This window comes from Pangasianodon hypophthalmus, chromosome 8 (assembly GCF_027358585.1).
Source record: "Pangasianodon hypophthalmus isolate fPanHyp1 chromosome 8, fPanHyp1.pri, whole genome shotgun sequence".
In the NCBI taxonomy this organism is placed as follows: domain Eukaryota; kingdom Metazoa; phylum Chordata; class Actinopteri; order Siluriformes; family Pangasiidae; genus Pangasianodon; species Pangasianodon hypophthalmus.
In genome coordinates, this window is record NC_069717.1 from 18,872,694 (window position 1) to 18,898,483 (window position 25,790).

At 39.7% G+C, this 25,790-nt stretch overlaps 1 protein-coding gene across 6 annotated transcripts in view; it reads left to right on the plus strand.

The window, feature by feature from the left end:
* Positions 1 to 763: 763 nt before the first annotated feature.
* The window catches only part of lmx1bb (LIM homeobox transcription factor 1, beta b), a 55,933-nt gene continuing 30,906 nt past the window's right edge, over positions 764 to 25,790 (plus strand). Inside the window, exons 1-3 of one of the 6 annotated variants that reach the window (XM_026925120.3) lie at positions 764 to 1,317; positions 4,741 to 4,914; positions 5,591 to 5,777. In XM_026925120.3, coding sequence (XP_026780921.1) covers positions 4,797 to 4,914; positions 5,591 to 5,777 — 305 coding nt within the window. In that variant the 5' untranslated portion in view covers positions 764 to 1,317; positions 4,741 to 4,796. Of the gene's footprint in view, positions 1,318 to 3,400; positions 4,465 to 4,740; positions 4,915 to 5,590; positions 5,778 to 25,790 lie in introns of those variants that run through there. The other 5 variants (XM_053236267.1, XM_053236264.1, XM_053236266.1 and 2 more) reach the window with 5 other exon arrangements.

Here is a 25,790-nt window from a genome sequence, read left to right on the forward strand (position 1 = left end):
GTATATATATATATATATATATATATATATATATATATATACACACACACATATATATATATATATATATACAGTTGCGTAGAAGTAAAAAACTGCGTCTTTCAGATTTTTAGGTTTCTGTATAAAAGCAAGAAAGTTAGCCGATTTCACTTTATTACGAAATTTACGAAATTTCTGGAACCTTAATTATTTTGCACAGAAATGAACACGATCTAATACGAAACTGGATCAATCGCGAGGTCGATGACGTTCGATTTCAAACATATAAATTCGTAAGAAAGGTACGAAGTGAAGCCCCGCCCCTAACGACCTAATAAGTCGTGCGCAATGGTACACATTATCAATGCTGAGAAATCATTCAGTGCCAGTCTACATGCGTAATGTTGCGCTTACCTTGTGGCTCAATAATCCAGTTTCTTTAACGAAACCACCTTGCTGTATTAAAGCTGCACAAATTTAAGTCTATATTGAGTGTAAATGAGCCTCTCCATCTCGTCCCTCCACACCCCTGTGCGTGTGCATGCGTGTGCGTGCGTGTGCATGCGCCGGTGTCAGTGGCGCACGTGCCACACACCTGCAGCTTAGGTGCCTCATTTTGTGGTGGGGGAGGGCGCACGAGAGAAAGGGATTTTAATAATGTCATTCTCTGACTTGCTGGTTGTATGAAGTTTCAGCGTGCTTGGTTTATACTATTCGACCAAAATGAGAGCGCCCATATTTCCAGGGTTTAGAGATACTGACTGTGAGGCCAAAGTGTCACGAAACCCAAGCCATTGTGAGGCGTTTGCTTTGATTGTTTTTCTGCTGATCCAGTGAGGCCTGTCTTTATGAAACACTTCGTAAACCATTGACTGGGTTCCAAAACACGGGCATTTGGCTGTCCTGCTACATGCAAGTCACATTGCTGATGGCGTCGGACGTAATTCGGTACGGCTTGTGACAATATGGTTTTCGACTTGTCTTTCTATTTCTTTCCTGGCACGAGTTTAACGATAGCAAAACACTGGAACTTTTGCACTAAATTCTTTGGTGCACTGGTTCATGAACACGGAGCCTAATTGGACTATCATTTGAGCCATGATGCATAGGCATACTTGTTAACTCTGGCTATGTGTGCACGAATACCTGCTAGAGAGTATGTGTGAGTGTAGGCTTGTGCATTGCTCCACTGCTTTGCAGCCCTGAGCAGGCTATGCTTTAGACGCCAGGGGGCGTCTTGAACAGACCAGACAGTCTCAGCGGCTTTTAGATAATGGAGCGGCTCCGGGGTTCTTCACACGCGCTACAAAGGACACCCAGTGAACTTATGACAGCAAGGTAACCGATCTCTCTATCTTCTCATATGGTAGTGTCATGTGTGGTTGGTTTCCTTACTTAACAAATAGTCATGTTGTATATGCTGTAGGTTCTCATGTAGGCTGTGACCAGGCCCCGACTATTTCCCTTATGGTTCTGCAATGTTAGAAATGTTTTAACCCAATAGTAATAATAATAATAATAATAATAATAATAAAATAATAATGATAATAATAATAATTTGACATTGATCCTGTGTTCTAGATCGCCTATATGTTGAAAGTATTAAGAGACATTTACTAATTAGGCCGAATGATGGTTTGCAGATAAATATTTACTTGTTCTGTAATCTATTTCGCGAAATTATTGGTATAATTGTTGTATAATTTTGATAACCCCTTAGATACACCAGCAGTGTTTCTACCCATGCATATTTCATTAAATGTCATTGCAATAAATAGTATACAAATTGCAACGATTGTTTCTAAATCTTGCCTGGAAGAAAAGAAATATTTTGAGAGAGCAGGATACCTGCTTTCATTTGGCTGGAGGAAATCAAGCTAAACGCTTACAAGAAGTTCCAAAATATACATGTTAATATAATAAACCGTATATCCGCATTTACGTCCTTGAAGCCAAGCGAATAATTTAAAGAATGGTCAGTCTGAGGATATCATTTCATGTGATGACAGGTTGGTTTTCGTTTGATGCTCAGTTTTCTTGCGTCTACTTGGACATTTTATCCACTGGATTTGAACACTGCGATAAATAATACCACTTACCCATAAAAAGGAGCCTGGATCTTTTCTTCCTTCCCTGGTTTTATATGAGATGTGGCCCGTGTGTTTTTAAAATGTCCACTTTTTTTTTTTTTTTTTGTCGTTTTGGAGGTTCAGAATGCAGAGAAAAGGAAATAAGGCAGGGACTGTGCGTAGAGAGCAGACTAGGAGGAGTGCAATGGCCAGACTGGGACATGCGTGAGGGTGTAGTGAGCACACACAGACTGTGCGTGATTCTCCAGTCTAACTGACAGAGTGAGACGGGAGAGTGTGTGCACTGGGCTGAGTGTGGAGTGTATGGTGGGAAACACAGAAAGTGACTGGTGATGGAATAGTGTGATGGATAAGCTGCTATAGATGGATAGATAGAGAGTAGGATGGGCACAGAGTGATAGGGATATTTTTAGCATGGACGATTGTGTAGGGAAAAAGCACTGTGAATTGTAATTTTTTTGTAGGTAGTCACATACATGCTACATGTTACATATTGCAGGTTAACATATTTTATTTGTGGTATTTGAATTGATTAGTAATCTTTTTTTTTTTTTTTTATAAAAAAATCATTATAATTTAATGTTAAATTGTGGAGCTTTTTTGGGGGGCGTTGAGGTTAATTAAATAATTAAATAAATAATCTAAGCTAGTGAAACCCAAAGGCACATGAGATTAATAAAAGCCCGAAAAACAAGGTTTTGTATAAAAGCAGTCTAAGCCTCATCCAATTCTGTAAAGAAATGTAGAACCACTGTGTTGTCATTGCTGGTTTGAGGTTGGCTTCGAACATTGTAAAGTTACTTACTGAATTTTACAAGCGAGCATGTTTCTTGTAATTATGATGTATTTTATTTGGATTTCTTTTTCAATAGTAGCCTATTAATACTTTGTAATTAAAATTGCATTGAGAGGTTTTTTTTTCCGTCTTTAAATGAAACTGACGAGGATATATAAAATTTTGTATAAATGATTCTTTTTTTTAATGAGAATAATTAATCTCTAGGTATATAAAAATAAATGCCAAGTAATTAAAAAAAATAAAATAATAATAATAATAAATAAGGCCAATGTTAAGCTGTGGTTGTATTTCCGGTAATAATTTCAGGGAGAAAAATTGCGCACGATTTATTTTATATTCTTTTAAAATGTATGTGTGTATGTAGTTATTATTTATGTATGTATTTATTTATTTGCATTTCAAGACAGGTCACATATTGTCTTTTAAATACATACCCCTCACCACCACCCCCCTCCCCCTCACCCCCACCCCGCGCGCCACGTTTATCAGTCCTGATCGCCAGGTGCATCTGAGACAGAAGGTCAGAAGGTTCGAGGCTCCATAACGCACACAAAGGCTGAAAACGGGCGAACGGCCCATGCGATGCTCCACTACCTAATATCAAAGCAAGCTTTCACATAGGGGAAAAAAAAATCAAAGAAAGAAAATAACTTCGGCATAGCTCGAAAAAAATCCCACAAAAATATAACCAATCAACAGAGACAGTGGTCCAGTTCTGTGATTAGGCCACAGTTTGATGTGATTATGATGTAATAATGGCAAGAAATGTCTATCATTATTATTATTATTATTATTATTGTTATTGTTATTATTTTAGGTTGTTGTTACAGCTGATAATAAGCGGTTGATTATTTTCTCAGCGCTACTGGATTTCATATATTTGTGCAAAGTTCCCTTCATTTTTTTAATTAGCCAGGGAAGATATAGCACTTATTACTGATGCGCATGCTCGTTATATATTGTGTTACAGCGTCATTATATGTCATTATATGTATTATATGTATGTGTCAAAATCCATTTCACAGACATTTCACTTATAAATTTTTTCACACTTGAGTCTGTGTCTCAGCCTACAGCATTCCTCAGTAATTCCAGGATCTTTCTTTCTGTCTGTCTGTCTTTCTGTCTTTCTTTCTTGCTCGCTCTCTCCCCGCTGCTTTGACATTTTAGCGTCTTTCCCCGTCCTGCTCTGGCTCTTCGCTCTGGCTGCGCGCGTTTGGAGGCGGACCGGCTTTAGTTTCCACTCGGCACCAATCGCGTCCTGGCGGCAGTAAATAGGCTGAGGAGTGACGCGGCCACTAAGGGGAGGGCGTATTCCCTCACTTCTACCTCAGTTTAGGGTTCTCCTCAGCGCTGGGGATCTGAATGGCACACTGTTCACACTGTGACATCTCAGACAGATTCCCTTGGATATTTTCCTCAGCTATTGTCTCTCATTCTATCATTGCGTTCATATTTTCGGGGTGTCGAAGCAACTTTGCGTGCGCAGTAGGCTCCAGAGCGAGAGGATCCTCCTATTGCAGTTCGCCATAACGCGGCAGGGATACAAACTTTGTGCTAAAGGCGCGTCTAAGCTCCAGCAGCACTAATTAACAGGTGATTATCAGCGCGGATTTATCAGGTTTGCTGTTCTCATCGTGCCTTTTGTTGTTGTTGTGGTTGTGCTTGTTCTGTAGTGTTTTTTTTTTTAACCAAACTTAATGGAGCAGTGATGTTGACGTTGCTAACTGCACTGAGAACTTTCAAAAGTTGGCCATTTTAGCTACATGCACAATAGCGTTCAGATGAGCTAAGCCCTGATATTATGACCTTATTATTGGAATTTGAAGTTAGGGTAAGTCTGACGAAATATTTGTACGGCTTTTGCAACAGGTCCTGAGCCACAGGAGAGGCGCTTCTCAGCGGGAAAAGAGTCTCAGAGCTCAAGTATGTTGGACGGTATCAAAATTGAAGACCATCCGCTCCGGACGGGACCAGCCACTCTGGGAGTTATGCTAGGTAAGCCTTCGCAGGCTGCTGCATGGAAACTAAACACGGCTGTGAAACGTGAGTACACGCACTGCTCTCCAGAACATGCACAATGCTTCTGTACTGTAGCACTGGCCAGTTCTTCGCTGTGCAGTTATCTCAGAGACTGTTCAGACGCATCCTCGCATCCTCTCTCTTGCATAGGAAAGTTAGTTATATGACAATTGTTTTATAGCAATATTACCTAAACTGATGCATCCTCTATGTACAACATACTGAACAAATTGCACATAATATATATATGTTGTAATTATTATGCTGTGTTTAGTTCTGATTAAATTAATTCACCTAAACTCAAAACACCGTGTTGGCCACTAATTTATTTTTGTAATAATATCAACAAACATACAATGACGTCTTAGATTTAAAAAACAAAAAAGAAAGAAAGGGAAAAAAAGGTTGCATGCGTCTGAAGCACTATTTTAGTTTTAGTGTTTAATTAGTCCATTTTTTAATTTAGGAAGCATTTGTTAATAGAATTTACTTAGAGTTTGCATCTTAATTTCACTTTGTTGTATGTGTTAGAACAATATAATGCGTTTGCAGCGCGAGCGACCTTCAGATCTGAAGTATGCGTGCATGGAATCTGTGCCTTTTCTGTGATCAATGCATTGATTAGTGGATTTTAAAAAAAAAAGAAAGGAAAAAAAAAAGCCCAGCGGAACTAATACTGCGGGATGTGTTTTGTGTGCAGGCTCGGAGTGCCATCAGCAGGCGGTGTGTGAGGGTTGCCAGCGGCCCATAGCCGACCGCTTCCTGATGCGCGTCAACGAGTCCTCGTGGCACGAAGAGTGTTTGCAGTGCGCCGTGTGTCAGCAGCCGCTCACCACCAGCTGCTACTTCCGAGACAGAAAACTCTACTGCAAACATGACTACCAACAGTAAGGGCAGATGGTTTATTATTTCTAAAGACAAACACCCTTCCAACCATTCAGTGGGTAATAGAAGTATCATGCATTCTGTTTGTCTGCTTGTTGCAGTCGAATGATTACTGATCCCACTGGATGCCGTTTGTTTTTGTTTTTTTTTTGTTTTTTTTGTTTGTTTGTTTTTGTTTTTATTTTTTAAAATTTTTTTTCTGCTTCTGCATCATTTCACTAGACTAAATTAGCGTTCTGGAGTCAGAAATATGGCTACTGTCAAGATCATTGCATGCTTCGAAGAATTTTAAATGAAGGGTTATTTTTTATTTCTAGGAATTTTAGTCAGGTTCATATTTTCGCACGTGCGTTTCATGTAAAATAAATGGCATGTAATTAATACAGTTGAGCATTTTGATTTCAAAGAGTATGCCTAGGTTTGCAGGTCAGAGAGTGGAAATTCTGCCTGCTGTTTTTTTTTTTCTCCCTGACCCTCGATTATTTGACCACTTGATCAGCAGGAAACAGTTTGTCCACAGGATTGACATTAACGCTAAATTGCTTATACTCAGTTTGCGACTATTTTTTAAAATGATTTTTTTGCGACTACTTTATTGTCAGTTATTTAAAAAACAATTATAATTTTAGACCCAATAATGTCTTCATATATTTTTTTACAATGATCTAAATCACAGTACGTGGTTTTGATATAAATTAACGGATGAACGATTTTCTTTTGTTTTGTTTGTTTTTCCCATTACTCCATATATACTGTTTATTTTCTATTTTCGCATAGCCACCCTGTTGCTTTGCAATTGCTCCTGAAATTATTAGTGAGCTCTTGGCTGGGGTTCTAGGTAGCGCGGGTGCACTTGGGTAATCTGGGACAATTTTTTTGCAATTTTCTCCGACGTCTTTTTAAGTCGTGAAACCAAAATTTTGAAAATCATATTAGGGCGTTCTGAAATAAGCCTGATATCTAATCATATCAAAAGAAAAAAAAATAGACATGGTACTCCTAAATAGAATGTAGATAAAATTATTCTTATTTTATTATTTTTATTTTAATTTATTTAATTTTATTTTATGGGTCAAACAATGTTTCCTGCCCCGATGTAAGGATTAGGAAATCCTCCATCTGCCTAATTTAAGCAGTCCAAGATTTCTTCCCAAAACATAAGACAAATAGCACCGTGTACAAATTTTACACACATTTTACTTAATCGCTGTTTTTAAGCGCCTGTTTTACTCGTGTGTTTTCTTTTCTAATTAAATTCAACTGAAATTTCTTGTCCACTTGTCAGGATTATTTAACATTATATATAGAAATTGCAGGTTTTTTTTTTTTTTTGCAGTTTAATTTTCTTATAAACATTTAAAAACGTTTACACAATCAATATTTTAATGATATAATTATTATTTTATAATATATTTTGAATTATAGTATATATAGAATTATAGGTTGTCGTGCAAGCAAATACATTATCTTCCTAAGAGTTTTTTTTTTTTTTTTAAACTCCACAAAATTTCTTGAGCTGTCATAGAATAACTAAAATATTTTAACACTTTTCTACTGTGTCTTATTTAATGGGCCAATGTAAAGATGACTGCTTAAAATAAATGCAAACCTAATGTCACTAATTTAGTCAACTATTTATGAGTATTTTTATTATTAGGCCTATTGTTACATACGTATGTTAGATGCAAATTCATTACAGTTATGAGGAATAGCTATAATTTCTGGCAGATTTCTGCCTATGATTGAAGTTAGCAAAACCTTGTGATTGACTTTAGCATTCCTTTCATTTTGGTGTGTTCATCTCAGTGACGGTGCAGCCACCATTTCGCCCACATGTTGTCTATAATAAGGTTTATTGACAGCAGTGTTTAGAGTAAGATATTAGGGCAGCAAAGCTAATTGTCCCACATTACCACCCATCCTATTCCATCTCTCACGAGCATTTTGGCATTAATTATAGTTGCAGCAACAATAACTACATAACCATGTAGTCAGATATTACGCAACTGAAGTGCTAGGCCTGTAGGTTTGTTTGTTTGTTTGTTTGTTTACTATGGCGCAATAAGCCGCGTGTTTAATAGATTGTGTTATAATGTGCGAAAATGTGCGACAGTTTTGCAGTGCTCATACCCTGTGCATTAAAGCAGAATGGGTGTGAGGAAGAGGAAGAGCTGCATGGTGCCTGGGTATTTGGTTAAGTGTTGTAGATTTGGAGGTTTTAATACATCGCTGCGCATTTAGCGGATTTGCGAGCTCTTCTTCTTAGTAGCAGGCAAGAAACAATGGACTACATGTATGGCATGACTTTGTAGTGGATCATTCTTCCAGCATGGCTAACATGGCCGTGAGCAGCGAGCGGTAACAGGAGGAATTTCATAGCTGAAGCTTTGCTGTCCATCGCCTTGGAGATGTTAGCAGTGCGGAGACACGTCCACTTTAACTCCCGAGGGATTCTTAAAGCAGGCTGTTGCTGCAAGGTGTGTGTGTGTGTGTGTGTGTGTGTAGGCTATCTGCTTATATGCGTGTCACACTACTGCCTGTGAGAATTTTTCTTTTTTTTTTTTTTTTGAATATTCTGTGGATTTTTTTTTATGGGCCTAAATTTGTGCTATTAAGGAAAGCGGGGTAATAATATGACAGCAGAATAATCATTTTCTCTCTCTCTCTCTCTCTCTCACACACACACACACACACACACGCACGTACATGACACGCCATGACAGAACCTGTGGGATCACCTCCCGAACACAGACGCACGCGTCTCTCCCTCACAGCAGCGACGTATTTGTTTATTTTATCCACACTTACTGACTACTTTGAGATGTAATTGGCACCTTTTTGACTTTTATTACATTCATTTAGGTTGTAGGCTTGTCATCCCGCAGAGCGCCCGTGGCTCAGAGCGAAGCGTCCTGGCCGTTTGCTTGGAAAGCTGCCTAATGACATTCCAGCATCAGACTGATTCATGCCCTGTAATCATGAGCACCATAAATCACAACAGTGGGCAAACGGTCATATTCACACCTCTCAGCCTGCTCCTTACTGCGCCGAGCTGCACAGGCGGGGACTCGCGCTTGCGGCCCAACAGCTCCGCTCACAGCTGAAAAGAAACCAGGAATAAAGTTACCAGACGATAGGTTTTGGAAGAATGACACGCATAGGAGAATTTTTCACATGAAAATATTATTTTAATAATAATAATAATAGTAATAATAATAATAATAATAATAATAATAGCATTTATTTATTTATTTATTTATTTATTTGGGGGTATTTATTTAGGGGTATTTATTGAGGCTGATTCTGTAATCTCGGTCTTGCCACCACTTAAACAGGCCTAATTGGGCTCATATTTCAGAGGGAAGAGGCGGAGATGATTAGCTGCATGATTAATTAGCACTGTAAGTGCTAGTTACATTCTAATACCATCTATTACACTGACTCCTCCCCTGCGCCACGAGCGCGCGCGCTAATAGAAAAAAAAAGGGCAATTATTATCTATCGTTATTTCTGTAACGTCCAAACACATTATTCAAGTTAATGTAGGATATACGACTATTTAGTTAATACCATCGACAGAAAAAAAAAAAAAAGTCAGTCTAAATAGCCTGCAATTAAAAGGTGTTTCTGTGATCAGTGAAGGCGGCACATATTCCCAATAATTACAGCGACTTCCCTTTCGACTTGCTTTGTGTTTTAATTGGTCCAAACGTCTTTTTTTATTGTTAATTATTTCGAATTAAACTATTTATCGGTTGTTTATTTTCCTACACATACATTTTTTGCATCATGTCATCTTATAACACCAATAATACTAATAATCATAAATATAATACATATAATAATAATAATAAAGCAAACCTAGAAGAAATATTATTTTCATATGTTAAAATAACCAGGCTATATATTGCAACCTGTTGCATGCAAGGAAGTATGGGTTTTCACCTGGGTGGCATCTGCAACCTCAGCATAGGGGCTGTGTGTGTGTGTGTGTGTGTGTGTGTGTGTGTGTGTGAGAGAGAGAGAATTGCTGAGAAGGTAGTAACCTCTAGGAGAGAATTTTGATTCAGTGTTGTGACTTTGGTTTGTATCCCAGAGCAGTATTTTGTGATTCAGGTTTTCCCTGCAGCACAGTGCAGCAAAAACGATTGGTTTATATCTGTTTGCATAAATTATATACAAAGGGAGCAGCACCGAGTTGAGACACACTGTTGTGACTCCTTCTTCTATCAATGATAATTTCATTTCTCATTTGTAGACATGTTTAAAACTGATCTTTAGTATGGTATTATCTGATACTGTTCTTGCCGTTGGTTGGGCTGGAATTGTTATGTCCGCAAGCAATTTTTCTAAGTGCGTGAAGTTGTGAATGCTGTTCCCTGGTGTGCTGATGGGTGTATTTTAATGCTGAGGGGGTGTCCTCCTGCCATGTGTTGTCTTTAATTAACCCTGCTTGGCACGTGGGACATAGCGTTAGCGCTGACGAGGATGGATTTAGGTGCTGGCTGTGTGTTTGTTGGATTACCAGAGCTCTGGATCCTTGGATCCTCCCAACACACCAGGATACAACTAACCACACACACACCAGCCTTTTACTCACAATGCCCTTACTGTCTAATACTATGTCATTCCTTTATGTCCTTTTGAGCATGTTTCAATACAAGCTGTCACTGAATTTTTTTTCTCGAATGGAGCAGATCTATTTTGTAGTAATTTTATAGCCAGTAACTGCCAGGAAAGTTACACATACATGCACAGCAGCAAGGAAGACAAAGAAAGCACACTGCTTTTAAATTTTTACAGCAGAACATCAGTAATAAAGAGACAATGTAAGTGACATGAGTATGTTGATGTTGCTGTAGCTTGCCTCAGCTCAGTGCTCTACACTGGGCTGCAGGTCGAGGCTCAGCCTGACTGTTCTGTGTCAACATCGGCCCAGTCTCCCCCAGCAGCATTAAAATAATGCAACTGTGCATTATCATCTCCGACTAGTCTTCTTGTAAAGCCTTCACCTATATGGCTTTTGCTTTTGGGCACATTTCTCTAATTTTTAAACCTGTTTATGTTACGGTATTGTGATCATTTTTGCATTTGAAACCATGAGGAATTTCTAGAAAGAAGAGACAGAAGATTTTATGGTAGCAGTCTAAAGCAGTGAAGAGCTTTTCAAAATGAGAGTTCTGTTACTACTAAATACATTACAGGTTGTACTAAAAATTGCAAAGGTTGCTCCACAGAGCATTTATTATATGTATAAGTATTTAGCTTACCATTTCCATGATATCTTTTTTGTTACCTACATATTTGATCACAGACTTTTCACCTGGCCTTCTTTGATTTAATCTTGCGCACTTTTTGCATTAATTTTGTCGCACTTAACACATTAAAGAGCAGGATTGGTACTTTCACAATTTTCTAGAATAACTTTCAGCACTACCTGTTTTTACAATAAATCATATCCACATTCATCCGTGTTATATTGATAAAACTACTTGTAGTCCACCATTTTGGATAATTGACTTCAAATTGTCCTCAAGATTTAAAAGACATGAAATTGATCAACTGAATACTTATTGCTTTGAAACCCCCCCATAGATAGCCTGTTGTTGGACTGCTTGATGGCATAGAATAAGCATTAATATAACTGACTGACTGACACATAATTGTTGAAATGCAAATGCTTGAATGTGGCTCAGGACATCTGTACAGTATTTAGTGGTACACCTAAAACACTGTCTCTTATTCATCATTTGGCTCTGACAAAAGTTGCAAGGAAATCCTCTACTTCCACTTTTCAACTGTCTGCTATTATTCTGTGGTATATCCTACGGTAGGATTGGATAGTAGTTCTTTTTTCATAAGCAGTCCACTGATTAGTGAACGGAGAAGCCAGATTGTAGATTGTAGGCATACATGTGGGTCTCTGATGTTAATGCTTTTAAAGTCCCAGTGTTTTTGCTATGGTTGTTCTGATAAACTTCTTGAATGTTTAATCGGAGGACTTCTGTGCCTAGACTTGATATATCAGGTTTTTTTGCATTCTTGTGTTCCTGTCCTCATATGATCATGGGCATGATTACCTTCCAGAAGTTTTTCTCAGAAGGTACTGTAGAATGTACAGGGCTTCTGACAAGTGAGACCCAGCATTCCATCTGGAGCTGTGGTTCAGGCTGATGCAGTGCTAATGCCCAGGTTTCCAGTACATTTCTCATGCACTCGGACTTTTCACAGGGATGCTATAAAAACCTTGCACATGGGTACCAAGTTGCGCCAGGCCACGCGGCCTGTCCAGGTCTTGCTTTAGCACCCTACTCACACATTCTAACAGAACATGCAGTGGCTGCTCACAGGGTTTGGGTGTAGCTCCAAGCATGGGGCTGACTTTGACACTGTCTTGTCACGTCCTCACAAGGTACTTAACAGCTCTAACACATATGCTTGCTCAGAGGCACATGTTAAAAGAGCCAAAACAGAGGAACTGACGCACACACACACGCTTACTTTTGCCATCTTTTGAAATCCTCAGTGTGTTTCCATTTATTTACAACCTGATATTTTTAACAGCTTGTGCGTGGGCTTTGAATTGCAGCATCAGTCTGGAGCATGCCTGGGGTGTCGGTTATGAATTTGGTGATGAAGGCTGATTTCCCCCTTTTTTATTTTCTCCCTCTCTCTCTCTCTCTCTCTCTCTCTCTCTCATCCTTTCCATATCATAATGAGATTAGATTCTCTGCAGCAGTAGTGACTGGCCTGAGTGGCAGAGACCTGCTTGTGTATCCTAGGCTGTCTGACTAAGCCCTCGTCTGCTTTGTCCTGAATGGAGGGTCTGGCGGAAGCTGTATGCTCTAATCCCTTTATTCGTGTCGGGGGAGAAAAGAGGCAAGAAAAGGGTGGAACGGGAAAGTGCTCTGGAATAGCACTGCAATGGTTCTGCCTTCTAAGCCCTCTCTCATAGCCAAGTGAGCATGAGAGAGATCTTATTAGACATACACACACGCACATACTCTCTCTCTCTCTTTCTCTCTCACTCACTCACTCTTGCACGCATACACACACACACGTCTATTCATGTGTAGGGAGTAACTTAAAGATCTTAAGGAACTTAAGGAACATGTGGGGTTTGAAAGAGTTCTACACACTAGCAATAAATTATTATTCAATATTCAGAGTATGTATTTTGAATATTTTTCAGGCAGTGAGATTAAAATGATTATGAAGTCTTTATCTCTGCATTAGCATGTGTGTATGTTTCTGTTTGTCAACATCTAAATGGTCTGGGGAGAACAGTAACCAAGACTGGAATAAATAAGCCCCTCTTTTTCCCATTTCTGTGTACACTTCTGTGCTGCACTCTCTCTATGCTACAAGTAATCTTTCTCCACCTGAAGCACCCAACAGCTCTTTATTTACTCATTCAACTGGTTGGAAGTCTGTTATACTGAGGATCAGATGCACTGAAACCAATGTGATTACAGCAACTGGACAGTTTTAGCTCCTCTCTTCAGCACACTGCAGTACGTCCTACAGCAAGAAACACAGAAAGAGCCTAGTGACCTAGATTTATCTGGCCAAAGCTTATTTTCAAAGTTCAGTGTAGATCTTGAATTTCCAGTATAGTGATACTTTAAAAAAAAAAAAAGTTTAATTTCGGAAAGTATTTTTGACAAACTTGAATATCTGTGTAGGTGCATGAAAGTTCACAATCATGCATATAGCAGACATCCCCACCTCTTTTGATTTTCTCTTATGATACATATTACATATGTAATAATACATACTGCTTCCTATTAATTGAATCAGTCATGTTTGAAAGAGGCTGGAAAGCCCAGCACCAGGAAATGTTCTGAGCTGTCCAGCCAACGAAGAGTGCTCAGTGTGTGCATCCGGGGGCAAATCCTGATCCCCAACCACAGCAGGCCGTCGAGAACTCTAACTATGCCTTTAACGTGGCCTGTGGTACTGGAGGTGGTGGGAGGTTTAAATAAACTGAAAGAACAACATTTAGATCAGTGAGAACGCTAGAAACCCCAACCTTTTCTAGCCCCAACCCTGAGGTTCTTTTCTTGGCGGGGTTTGGGTATGTGCTGCCGATCAGCCCATCTCAAACTGGACTAGGAAAAACAAATGCAAGTGCAAAACTGGAGTGTATTGTGTTTCAATGTCTCCCGGTCTCAGCGGGGCAGGGTGCCCCCCTGTGAGTGACTAAAATGATTTGTACTGTGGATCGGCTGACCCATGGCAGCTTCAAAAAGCAGGAAGGGGAAATATTTGGAAGATAGAGAGGTTAGGAGGAGTGGAGGAGTCAACAGGAGGCAGAGTGATGGGAGGATGAGAGGAGGATGAGTTGGAGAGGGAGGAGAGAGGAGGCCTTATGCCAGTGATAAGCAATTTTACAACTATACAGATGTTTGATTTACAAAAGTGCTTGGCTGGAGATTTGGAAGAATGAAACACACAAGCCAGTCAAAGATCATTCGATACAAGAATGAGATCATAGGACTGATAGGAGCATAGAATTTTTCATTTTCCAAGTTAAATGGAATAATTCCTCAAGTTAAAGGATTTTGTTTTTGTAGTGAGGGTTGTTTTGGCTATGTTCTACGTGACGTCAGCCTTAGTTCAGATCCTCGTTTTACCAGTCGACAAAGAGTCATCCTTTGTCACGCCAGAAAGACGGACAATGGAAAAAAGAAGAAAAGAAATAAGGAGGGAAAGTAAGAAAGAAAAACATCCTAACCCTGAAAAGATTATACCAATCAGTATTGGCCTTTTCCCCCCACTCATTCTCCCTCTCTGCTCCCCTCAACTCCCTCATCTCTCCTAGCTGCTTGCTGGAGGAAATTCCACCACTTGCTAGCGCTGCAAAGTTATCTTCTTTTCTTGAGCAAAATCTGGATAAATTGATGATATGAAGTTAAAATGATCTTGATTTATTTTAGAATGCCAGATTGAGGGATTCGAACATCAGTGACAGTGAGGAAATAAATAAATAAATAAATAAATAAATAAGTGCTACTTGTTTTAGCTGCAAAACCAATGACACATAACGAACACTTCAGCTGAAGTGAGGAATGCTTTACAAATAGAAAGAGGTCCACCATCCTAAGGTCTTGGTATATATCCCATTTTTTGTTTTAGCTTCAGATATACTGTATGAATACTGCTCCAAGTTTGATAAGCTTAATCATTAGCTGGCCAGATGGATCAGAAATGCTAGCACTAGGGAAAACTACTATTATTTTTTTGAGTTGTTTGCCATTTTATAGAAATATTGTGAAAGCAGTATTGGCATTCTAACAAAAAAACAGCTAGTTACATGCTTTTGATTTTGCATCGTTGTATCATCAGAGCATAATAATCATTCCTCACCTTTCTAAGCGTATAAATAACCTAAAAAAAAGGCTTAAAGCAGGCCTTACATTTAAATGAGTGCTATATGCAGAGACCAATCCATCTCCCCACAGCGTGGCTGTCCAGTCCTGCTGTTTCTGTCGGGTGTGTGAGCATCCCCTTCTCCTGAGGTGGGCCTCTGTGTGTTTTCAGCCGTGAGGAGTGTTCTGTTAGCAGGGGGAAGCTGTCTTGACCCCCACAGACCCTGAACATGAAACTAGAGACGGTGTGTGTCACTCGGATCTCAGCTGGAACGGCGGTGGTGCCATGACCCAGGCTGCACAGTACAGCATGTGGCAGGCTCCTCTCAGTCCGCCTTTCAGGTCTCTCTGTCTGTGCACAGTAGAGGAAAGGCCACCGTGCCAAGCCACCTGCGGCTACACGCATGTCTCAAAAAACACCTCCATCTGCACATTAAGCAGTGTTCTGACAACGTTAACTTGCTCAGCACCATGTTTTTCTCACTGTGTACACACAGTTTTTAAATGTGCTTAGTGTGAAGGACGTTCTCTTACGTGTTTGCTTGTTTATTTGGTTGGTCAGTTGGTCGTTTTTCTCCCAACGTGCTTTTTCTGAGGAATGTATACAATATGTTGCCTTGAATGTCAGCTTGTATTTGCTCACCTACACCAAAATCTACCGTTCAAAATCTACCAGGCTGGTAAAAAAAAAAAAAAAAAAAGTAACACTTCAGAAATCTTAGCTCAGTTGTTTGTCATATATGAATATATGACAATGTGCTCATGTGTGATTGAGTTGCCATATAAGTTTTGCAGACAAAAAGGGGCTGGTAGAGGCTGGTAATAGTTTTATAAACCGGTATCCACGATGTATCTAGGATGTCTCTTTCTGTCAGTCTATGTCTTTCACTTTCTGCCTATCTTATTTCTCTCAATTTCTGTGAAAAACTGTCTGGGCTTTCATCAGGCAGTTACAGTATTTATCTCTCTTCTCTCCACACATTTGCCGATCAAGCTTTCAAAGCAAGCTAGTCTACGCACAGTAATGAGTCATATCCCTCAAAGAAATCACGGTAAACATATCGTAATCGCCATAATGACAACACCTCCAGCAGAGGAGAAAAAAAACCCTCTCTGTAGTGTTAAGTGCTGCAATGTTGTGCTATCAAATGGAGCGTGAAGGCTTGGATAGAGGTTTATGATTTCACTCTCAAGATCCTTTTCATGGCTTTTTCCTGTTGCGATTTCCCAACCTCCAAGCGGCTTCTTGTCAGTCACCCATGGACCATATTTGCCCACAGTTGGAGGTCAGTGCTAAAGCACTATATACACTCTGGCCATATACATTTAATCACAGTGACAAATGATGAGTTGGCATGGTCATTTAAGAAATTGTAATACTAATGCCTGTTAAATAGTTAAATAAAAATGTGGGGAAATATGCTTGAATGTGAAAGGTAGGGGGCACTTGGGGTGGGGAGCAGTCCATTTTTGAGGGGTGGTGCCTTTCTGTGCTACCCATTTGGCTCCGCCTCTGATGTTATGTCTTTGTTTTAGAAACCTGAGTAAAAATCTGTCCTGGCCCCACAAGGGAAAAGAACATTAGTTGAAGTATGTTTCTAATCCTTATTAACATTCTCCATAGTCATGCATGAAATATAGGTTTTGTACCATGTGTTTTTCTTTTTCTCCACATGTATTTTTCAAAAAGAGACCCACTACATGCACTGCTGTGCATTATTTCATTATAGGTTTTAAATTCACCACATCTCTGAGAAAGTGAGACTGAGAAAATCTCTCTCTCTCTCTCTCCATGTCTATTTTGTATTATGGCCAGTGATGTCATCATTTTTAGTATTCTGTTGTTCCTGTATAAGAACTTTCGTTTTTATAAAGTTTTTGCAGTTTTTCCAGTAAGCTGATGTCCAATGAAAAATAGCATTTTCCAACATTTGCCATCATGAATCCACAACATTGTAAAGAAACTCTTATTCTAGCAATGCATATAACCTTAAAAAGCTTCCATTTTTATTTCTTTGTAATTTGTATGAAATATTTATGAATTTTGATTTAGCAATACAAGTGTACTTATTTATATTGTCGACAGCAATATGCAAGTGCATTCATCATATTGGAAAGAGGCACAATTTGATTGTAAGTCGGTTCCTGTTTACTGAGACACAGCTGATGTGATACTGTTTGACCCCTATGACCACTTTCTCCTCTTCCTATTACTTTGTATGCAAGAGTCGTATGGTACAAAAAAGACCAAAGTATGAGAAGTCACAAGAAAGTGGCTTCTGTAGGCAGGACACTGCTTCTGTGACGTTCATATCATCTTTCATAGATTTGTCTTGCTTAAAATCTCTTCTTTTTCAGATACTTCAGGGAAGCTATAAAACTGAGTTAGTAGCTCTATGAAGACTAACTTGCATATAATGCTATATCACAGACTCCAGCTCCTGTTAGTGACGGTCATTAGCTGACCATCGAGTGCTACAGGCCATCTCCAAGTCCATAAACAACTTCGTTGAGATGCAGTATATATTTTTTCTGTGATGTTTCTGCACCCTTTTGGAATGAAGAAGGTCTTGAGCTCTTCTCTTTGGCTGTAAAGGCAGAGCTCTGATATTACGCTGACGGCGATTCTGCCATGTTGTGGTGTTTGATGTTTTTCTGCGCAGGAACCAAAGTCTTTTGAAGCGTGGGGTCCATGCAGTCCAAGAGTGGTTCTGCTTATTGTTATATGTCATTCTCCCCTCAGCAGTGACCAGCAGGCCCTGATGTGCCCATAACATTTAACGGTGCCTTGGCAACCACAAATGGAAACTCTTACTTTGCCCCTGCAATCAATGATCGTTTGAGTTTCAAGTTGCATTTCTTGCTGTATTTTTTTTCCATCTCTGCTCCTTTGTTATTTACAGTAATTATTTACCCCCTTGTCTTTGATATTTGTAAGCAAAAAAACATGGGGCTCTAAAACAGAATAGCAAAAAACTGTTTTATCCTATTAAGATTATTGATGAGATAAATAAAACAGGAAGGAACAGCAACATTTGTATTAAGTAATGTGTGGTACCCTGTATATGCTGCATTTAGGAGCATGTAAGGAAAATGGAGGGGATATGGCAGAACATGACTGGATGCTATGATTTGATGATATGGAGAAAGATTATGGTTTAGCTATGTCACTACTTCTGCGCATGCATGTGTGTGAGAGAATATGTTTTCACTGCAGGCTTTTGGGCTTTTTTTCATAACAGGTTTTGGGTGGAGGGTCTGCTTTGAATTACTCACTGGGATACTCTAATGATAAACAATTCTGTCCTTGTGTCCCTTATTAGGGCAGCATTCCTGGTGAATACACTTTGCTTCCACTTTACTATTGTACTCCCATTATTCTGTTGCTTAAATATACTCAAAATGTTTCCTATTGCAGAGTAACTGCCTGATGAAACGTACAGTGATTGTTACCTGAATAATGTAGCGTATGGCGGGCTGACTCTGTGAAGGTCAGAGAGAGCTTGCTCTGAAGTGAGCAAACATTCTTCAGCATGTTTATCATGTCTCAGCTGTCTTCCTCCAAAGAGAAAGTTGCCCTGCAGTGGCAAACCACCAGAGGCTGGTGAGTAATTGCAGAAGCGGCTGACATTTCAAAGCCCCAGTGCAATCGCAGCGTCTCAAACACATTCAGGTGTTGGGCTGACTGCACAATGGTGCTTGGTAATTCTGCCATGCTGATGACATTTTAGAATGCTAGGGGTGCCATTTTGACTACTGTTGTATTGATCAAACATGGCACAGACATGGAAAATAGAAGAAAGAATTTCATCAGGACTTTCTCAATATTGTGAGTTGAAATTGAAGGTGTTCATCATCTTTCCAGGAACAGGTGACAAATTGCTAGCAGTTTGGTCTGGAGAGCTAGTCAGCCGATTTGTCCAACGCGTGATTTGATTGTGATTCGATTCGTGATTTCCGTGCAGACGTCTCGCATGAAACCCAAGAGGCACTAAAAGTGTCAAAGGCAAGTAACCATTTATGCGCAAGATTCATAATGCCAGCAGGATCAAAGAGCCACTAAAACAGTGATATGTAAGGAAACAGGAAAATTAAAGACTGATTTTTTTTTTTAACTTCATGATGTTAATCATGTTGGCATTCTTCCACAGGCCATTCAGCTGAGACTGCCTTTTTAAATTCAGTATTTTTGTTATGCGGAAAAATAAGAGACATATAAAATAGCTTAAATACAAAAATGCAAGGATGTCTATTCTTTTTCAGGGTGCATTTACTAAATTCGTAATACTGTTTTTTCTTAGGCCTGGAGAGTTAACAAAGATCATGTGTTGACAGTTGTTTCCTTTTCTTTTCTCCTCCACTACACTTTGTCAATTATTATGAGATTTTATTTTGTAGGAAAACCTTTTTTTTTTTTTTTGTAGTAACCTGCTACGTGTGTTCCATGCCCGTGTACTAGAGAAAAAATGAAGTCCTGGCCTGGCTTTTGCACCTGCAGCAGCAACTCATGCATATGGTAGTCCTCTGCCAGCAGCACCAGTTGGGCCGTAGGCTTAGTGGCTAGATGTGCAGTATCTGGTCCATCTTCATTGTTGGACCGGCCCTGGAGAATATACAAAGAACAAAAGGAGAGCTTTGTATTAGTAATGCAATAGTAGTCCATGCTATTCAAATGCCATCTCCAACACTTCATCTGGCAAGCAGTGTTTTATCTCTACACGCTGTCAACCATGCAGGATTAAGGCGATGATCTGCTGCCTGCCCTGTGTCATTCATCTTAGGCCCACCTTGTCTGCATGTGCACTAGTTTAAATACCTGGAGCGGTCCAAGTTTGCACTGCCACTACTGTCTAAATACCAAGATTCTGGGTGCTTTAACGGTTGCTGTCCTTAGATTTGAGACCTGCAGATTCTGCTTACTAGTTTTCTGTAGAAACTCCACGATAAAACATTATTTTATGTGATTCACCTTGGAAATATTCATAAATAATTACTTCTCTGATAACACACAAGCATGTGGAATTATTGTTGATTTATTGGAGCTTTAAGGCCACACAAACCCAAGAAGTGTAGCAGACCCACTTTGCACCTGATGAGAATTTATTTGGAATAAGGATTGAATGGGATTTCTTTCAGTTGTCAGATGGAGCATGAGGGTGAGTGAGGACTGGACTGGTGCTGATTGATAGGTGAGGAGCCCTTTAAAATCTTTGACCCTGTATTTCAATCCATCAGTTACACTCTCTCAGTTTTAATTGGTATTTATTGCTTGTGAGATAAGTGTGGGAAATAAGCCAGCTCTCTTTCTTACTGATCTATGAGGTGTGTGGATGTTGCTAGTGTTCTAGTGTTGTGTGATAATGTGAGTGTTTGGGATTCAGAATTGACCCCTCCATCACTCCCCTGCTATCCCTCATTGAGGTTGTGATCTCTCATACATTATTATTATTTTACAGCATTTTTTTCTTCCTTGATGAAAATGGCAACTTCCAATGACTTACTTCCACTCACAGTTTTGTGTGTGGAAATAATATAATATTGCATATTTCCATGCACAGTGTCCTTGTTCTCACACCACATTTAGCCATCAGCGCTCCTCAATCATTTGGATTTTAAGGTCACCCAAAACACTAATTAAGAGTCATCCGAGAGTCTGACATTTTACAGGGAAGGTGTTTGTGGGATCCTCCCCACACAGATGATGCACGCATTGCTGTGTAGTGGCAGAACATTCCAGACCCAGCTATGACCGTTCTCAGCCTAAGGGGGCTACAGAAGAATCTAACTGCTTTGAAGTTGCAGATATTTCCCCTTCTGCTGTTTTCTCTCTTGCACATTCTGCTAACCCTGCTCCTTCTCCTTTTTTCCTTCTCTTATTTTAACTTATTGCCCTACCTATTTGTCACCTGTAAGAAGACTGTGAGGATGACGGATTACCTCTCTTAACACTCACATGGCTTTGTTTTGCAAGGATTAATGACAATACGAGAGTCTGCTCTTAGCCCAAACAGACAAATCGGAGCATAAATTAGATGACGCTGACATTCCAAAAGCATTTGGCCAACCACCAGAAATTTTTTTTACATGATTTTTAAAAGCTCTTTTGATTTAATGAAGGGCACTGAGGGATTATGCAAACAGAAATACAAATATATATATATATAATAATAATATATATATATAATAATATGCTGAATTAGATTCTCACAAAGTGAACCAGGAAAATTCCAAAAAACATAAAGGGTTTTTACATGCTTTTGCTTTTACATGTTTATCATATAGAAATCTGAATATATAATGATGGTCTGTGATTAGCTGCCTTCATTAACACCAGTTTAGAGCCATAGTGTTGAACCTATGCAAGATTTGTGGTTCCTTTTGACTTTGTCAACTTTTGTTGTCAATTCAGAGAATAAAATTCTCTCTCTCTCTCCCTCTCTCTCTCTCTCTCTCACTCACACACACACCCTCTCTTTATTAATCATTTGACCTGCGCTGTGATACTCCGGTGGGGTACTTAGATGCGTTTAGCCACGTCTGCGTCTCTGGACCCGCGGGCTGCCTCCCTCAGTGCCCACACCAGAGCCTCCATTATTAGCTTTGGATCCAGAGAGAGTGGTGGCCGTCTTTTTCACCCCGAGGGAGATCTGCAGCCGGGATGAGAGATGAAGACAGGCAGGAGTGGTGGGGAGAGGAGGGCTGCATGTGCTGTAATTACTCCATTGATATTCATTCCACAATAACGCTGTCACCGCTCATTTGCATAAGGGCTGTTACCCCCTCACAGGGAAGCAGGTGAGCAAAGGCACAGAAGCCGAGAGCCACAAAAAAAAGGGGTGGAAGGAGATGAGAGAAAGTGTCCTGGTGTGCGGCAGAGAGAGTAGCGACTCCACAGGGACCTAAACAAGCAAAACATAGACAGTTTAGTCAAATCTGAACTGTTGAATATTTAATGGAGCCGGGAGTGTTTATTTAGTTAGCCTGTCGATTTTTAGTGCACTGTCAATAGCAGGTTCATGCGCTGAGCCCTGATGATCTTTAGTGTCTCTGTTCCCTAGGGTCCAGACACTAAATGCAATTATGGAAGCCCCCCTCCTCTTTTCACCACCGCAATGTGTTTGATATTTTTACTGATCTAATTTGCAATCTGGTAGTTTATTGTTTGGCATTTTAGTGGTGCTCAAGTGGCGAGGCAAATTTGATTTCACCTCATAATTCTTTATAACATCATTAATGCAGTTAGCGCACTGGAGCAGGTCTTAAATAAAAACATGGGAATCTGTCAGTGGATGGGCCCATCTCTGCTTTTATTGTCTCTCCTCTCACTTTAAATCCAGTCATTCAAATTTTAATTAAAAATTGTCACCACTGTTTTTTGTCATTGCAAAATATGATATCACTATAAAACTGTGCTCCGTCGGAAATGATGTGTGTAAAGTTTAGCAAATATTTTGGTGAGTAAAGACAAAACTAGCAGGACTGAAACAGCCGAAAAACTTTATGGAATTTATACACAATTATTAAGATGCGTGAATGAGATTTTTAAAATTCCCATTCCTGCCTGCTTCCGGAGGAATTCCGACCCATCCTGACTACTCCTGCAGCCACTTTTGTTTGTACCCACCCACAATATTTTCTTAATGAACTTTATAAAAAACCTAATAATTTAAAACCAAGAAAAAGCAGTTAATGAAGATGAATAAATGTGCAATAAGCCCTTTTGGTAATCAGCATAGCCTGTATTTGTCCTTCTAGCTTCATATCCACATGGAAATAAAATCCACCTGCTCCCATTATTTGTTTGGTCCCATGGGGTCCCAATCCTGATGCACACCTCTATTGGCAGGTACTCAAAAAATTGTCTTGTAACTAACTTAGCCGGTAGAGTTGAACTGGTAAAACTGGATAAATGATAGTGGTATGTGCAAATAATAACGAAGCAACAGAAGACACAGGTTTTAAAAACTACATGGTTCTAACACTCTAGCCTAATTGTGATTTAAACCCTGCAGGTTGTGTGATGCTAGCTGCTCAGGTAGTAGTGCTAGCATTAGAGGCTCATTCAGTAGTAGCTTTAATATGGCTAATGTGCAGGGCTCTTGTAAGGGATCTGTTAGCCGATGATGGATGAGAGGCAAGCCACCCAAGCCCAAGCCTTTCCTCACTTGAGAGTCTGTCAGCTTCTTGAGTGGATGAGCACAATTAGCGCTGAAACCAGAGATCAGGCTAATCTGATGGCATGCTTGAACAACGGAGGGAGGGAAAGGGGGTGAGGGGGTGGGGGGATGGGGGGTGGTGGTTGGGATTGGCCCTTTGCAACTAAAAGAGAACATTCTACATACAACAGAGAAAATTGTTCCTTTCTACAGAGATAGTGAAAGAGAAAAATAATTCCATACCATTCCAAAACAATATAGATGGATTCATCTGAAAACTCAGGGCTTGTATACAGAAGTACTGAAGTTGTACTGTTTACTGTACTCTCTACAGATGTTTGATATTCAGACTAATCATATATTAATACTTTACAAAGTTTCCAACCTCAGTGTTTGAAATTATCAAAATCAGCTAACTCAATATGTTTGTTAAAAATGGATAAAGGGTTGGTTCACTGGTGTGTGTCTGTGTTTGCACGTGTGTGTGTGTGTGTGTGTGTGTGTGTGTGCGCGCATGTGTCTGTGCCTGTGTGTGTTGAGTTCAGCGTGGGGCCGGCGGTGCACATACCATGTGTGAGATGATATGTCGGGCACGTCACAGCAGTACAAGCGTGTTTCTCAAGCTAGCTACACATCAAAGAGCGGCAGTGTCCCTGCCCGTCAGCATTGTGTGTGCGTGTGTGTGGACGTGTGTGTGACTTAACCTGTTCTCACCTGATATATACCTGCCATTGCTTGAAGGATTAACTAGGTGTAATTGAAAGCCTCTTTGTTGATGGCTATTTTAACACCTTGAGGTAAGAGTCAACCTTTAGACTTATTCGAAAAGCTGCATTTAAGTGTTATGTGAGTGTGGCTTTTTCACAGGCCTTTTCCAATGCCCCGCTGCAAGAGGCTGCCATTTATTACACTGTAATACAATGAGAGAGGGGGAGAAAAAGAGAAACCACAAAATAGCAGCAGCCAAAACAACAAAGGCACCACATAGTGGTAGGATTACTGCCTGTCAATGCCTCTTTTCTTTTCTGTTTTTATAAAAAAAAAAAACAAAAAAAAAACCCTAAATTATTTCATAAGATTATACAATAAAAGTGCAAAGGTTTTCCTGTTATAATGACTATGAAAATAGGAATAACTGAAAACTTTTTGCAGAGAAAATGAAAATAACCCATTTCAAAGAATTTACTAAGCACTCGTGAAGTTGGCTATGTTACAGTATTCACATATTTGATTTTCTTAAATGCATGGTTTTAAAATATAAATAATGCAATAAAAAAACCCACATTTTTAATTTGTATGTAGCATAATGTGTTTTTAAAAAGAAAAAAGCAATTAACAACCCTTCCTGTGTTGTTCTTTTTTCGTATTTATTTATTCATATATTCATATATTAGTGTTTATGATTGGGCCGAAGCAGGCCTTCTCTTTTTTTAAAGCAGTAAATGTAGTAAGCATCATCAATAAGTGTCAGTGTAGTAATTGCTGCAGGACTTTTTTTTGTATAATGAATGAAAGTGAAGGCTTTTTACTAATTCTTATACCTTTATGTTGCGTTGATTTGGGTGGATATTCAAGCAAAGAGTTCTACATTTTTTTTATGTGAGTACTGTGGATTCGAGCTGCAATGAGAAAGGAGGAGGGAAATGTTTACTCTGTTTTGACCTTTCATGCTCCCTTGTACACGGTCTCTTCCTATGCTTAAGAGATTTCATTTTACCTCATATTTTCTGTCCTGACATAGCACATTTGACTGCATAATGAGGGATGACAATTAGAGCAAGCCAAAGAGAATCAGAGGCTCTTGGTTGCTCTTGGCAGAGTGGCTCCTTGTTGGAGCTGGCTGGTGGCAAAGTGGAAACAGATGTGGGCTCGAGGGTCTCCCAGCAGGGCCTCTGGTGCCCACTGCCATGCCCACATCTTCCTCTCCACACAGTGACACACACCACGCTGGGACATCACTCACGCTGGGGAGATTTGGTTTCCAGCAAAATTAGAAAAGCTCTCTTGCTCCATTCTGGAGTTCCAGAGTTGAGGGCTGTGGAATTAAAAGAAACAAGCAATGGAGTCCGTCTGATCCTTGTTTTCTGTCTCAATTCATATTCTATAGCTTCTCAGATTATAGCTGCTATTTTATACCTGAATCTGTTCCTTGATTTATTTTTTTTTCCTTTTTTTTGTTCTTTTTGTACCCCCGATTTGCCCACCTCTGACTCTTCCATTCTGTCATGCTAGTGCATTCTGTCCATCTTCTCTAGTTCTGTTTTCCCCTCTGTCTCTACCCATGTTCTTTGCCATTCCAGTGTTTCCCCCTTTCTCTCCACCTCACCCACTCTCCCCAAAGCTACTTTTAGCACTAATTTGATCTCGCTGCCATATCTGAGGAATATGATTACGTTTGCGAGAGGGAAACTGTCGTGCAGAAAAGAAAAGATTTAGCCTGTGATTTATTACGTTCTGACTCGGGTGCAGCATGCGATGATATTTCTGT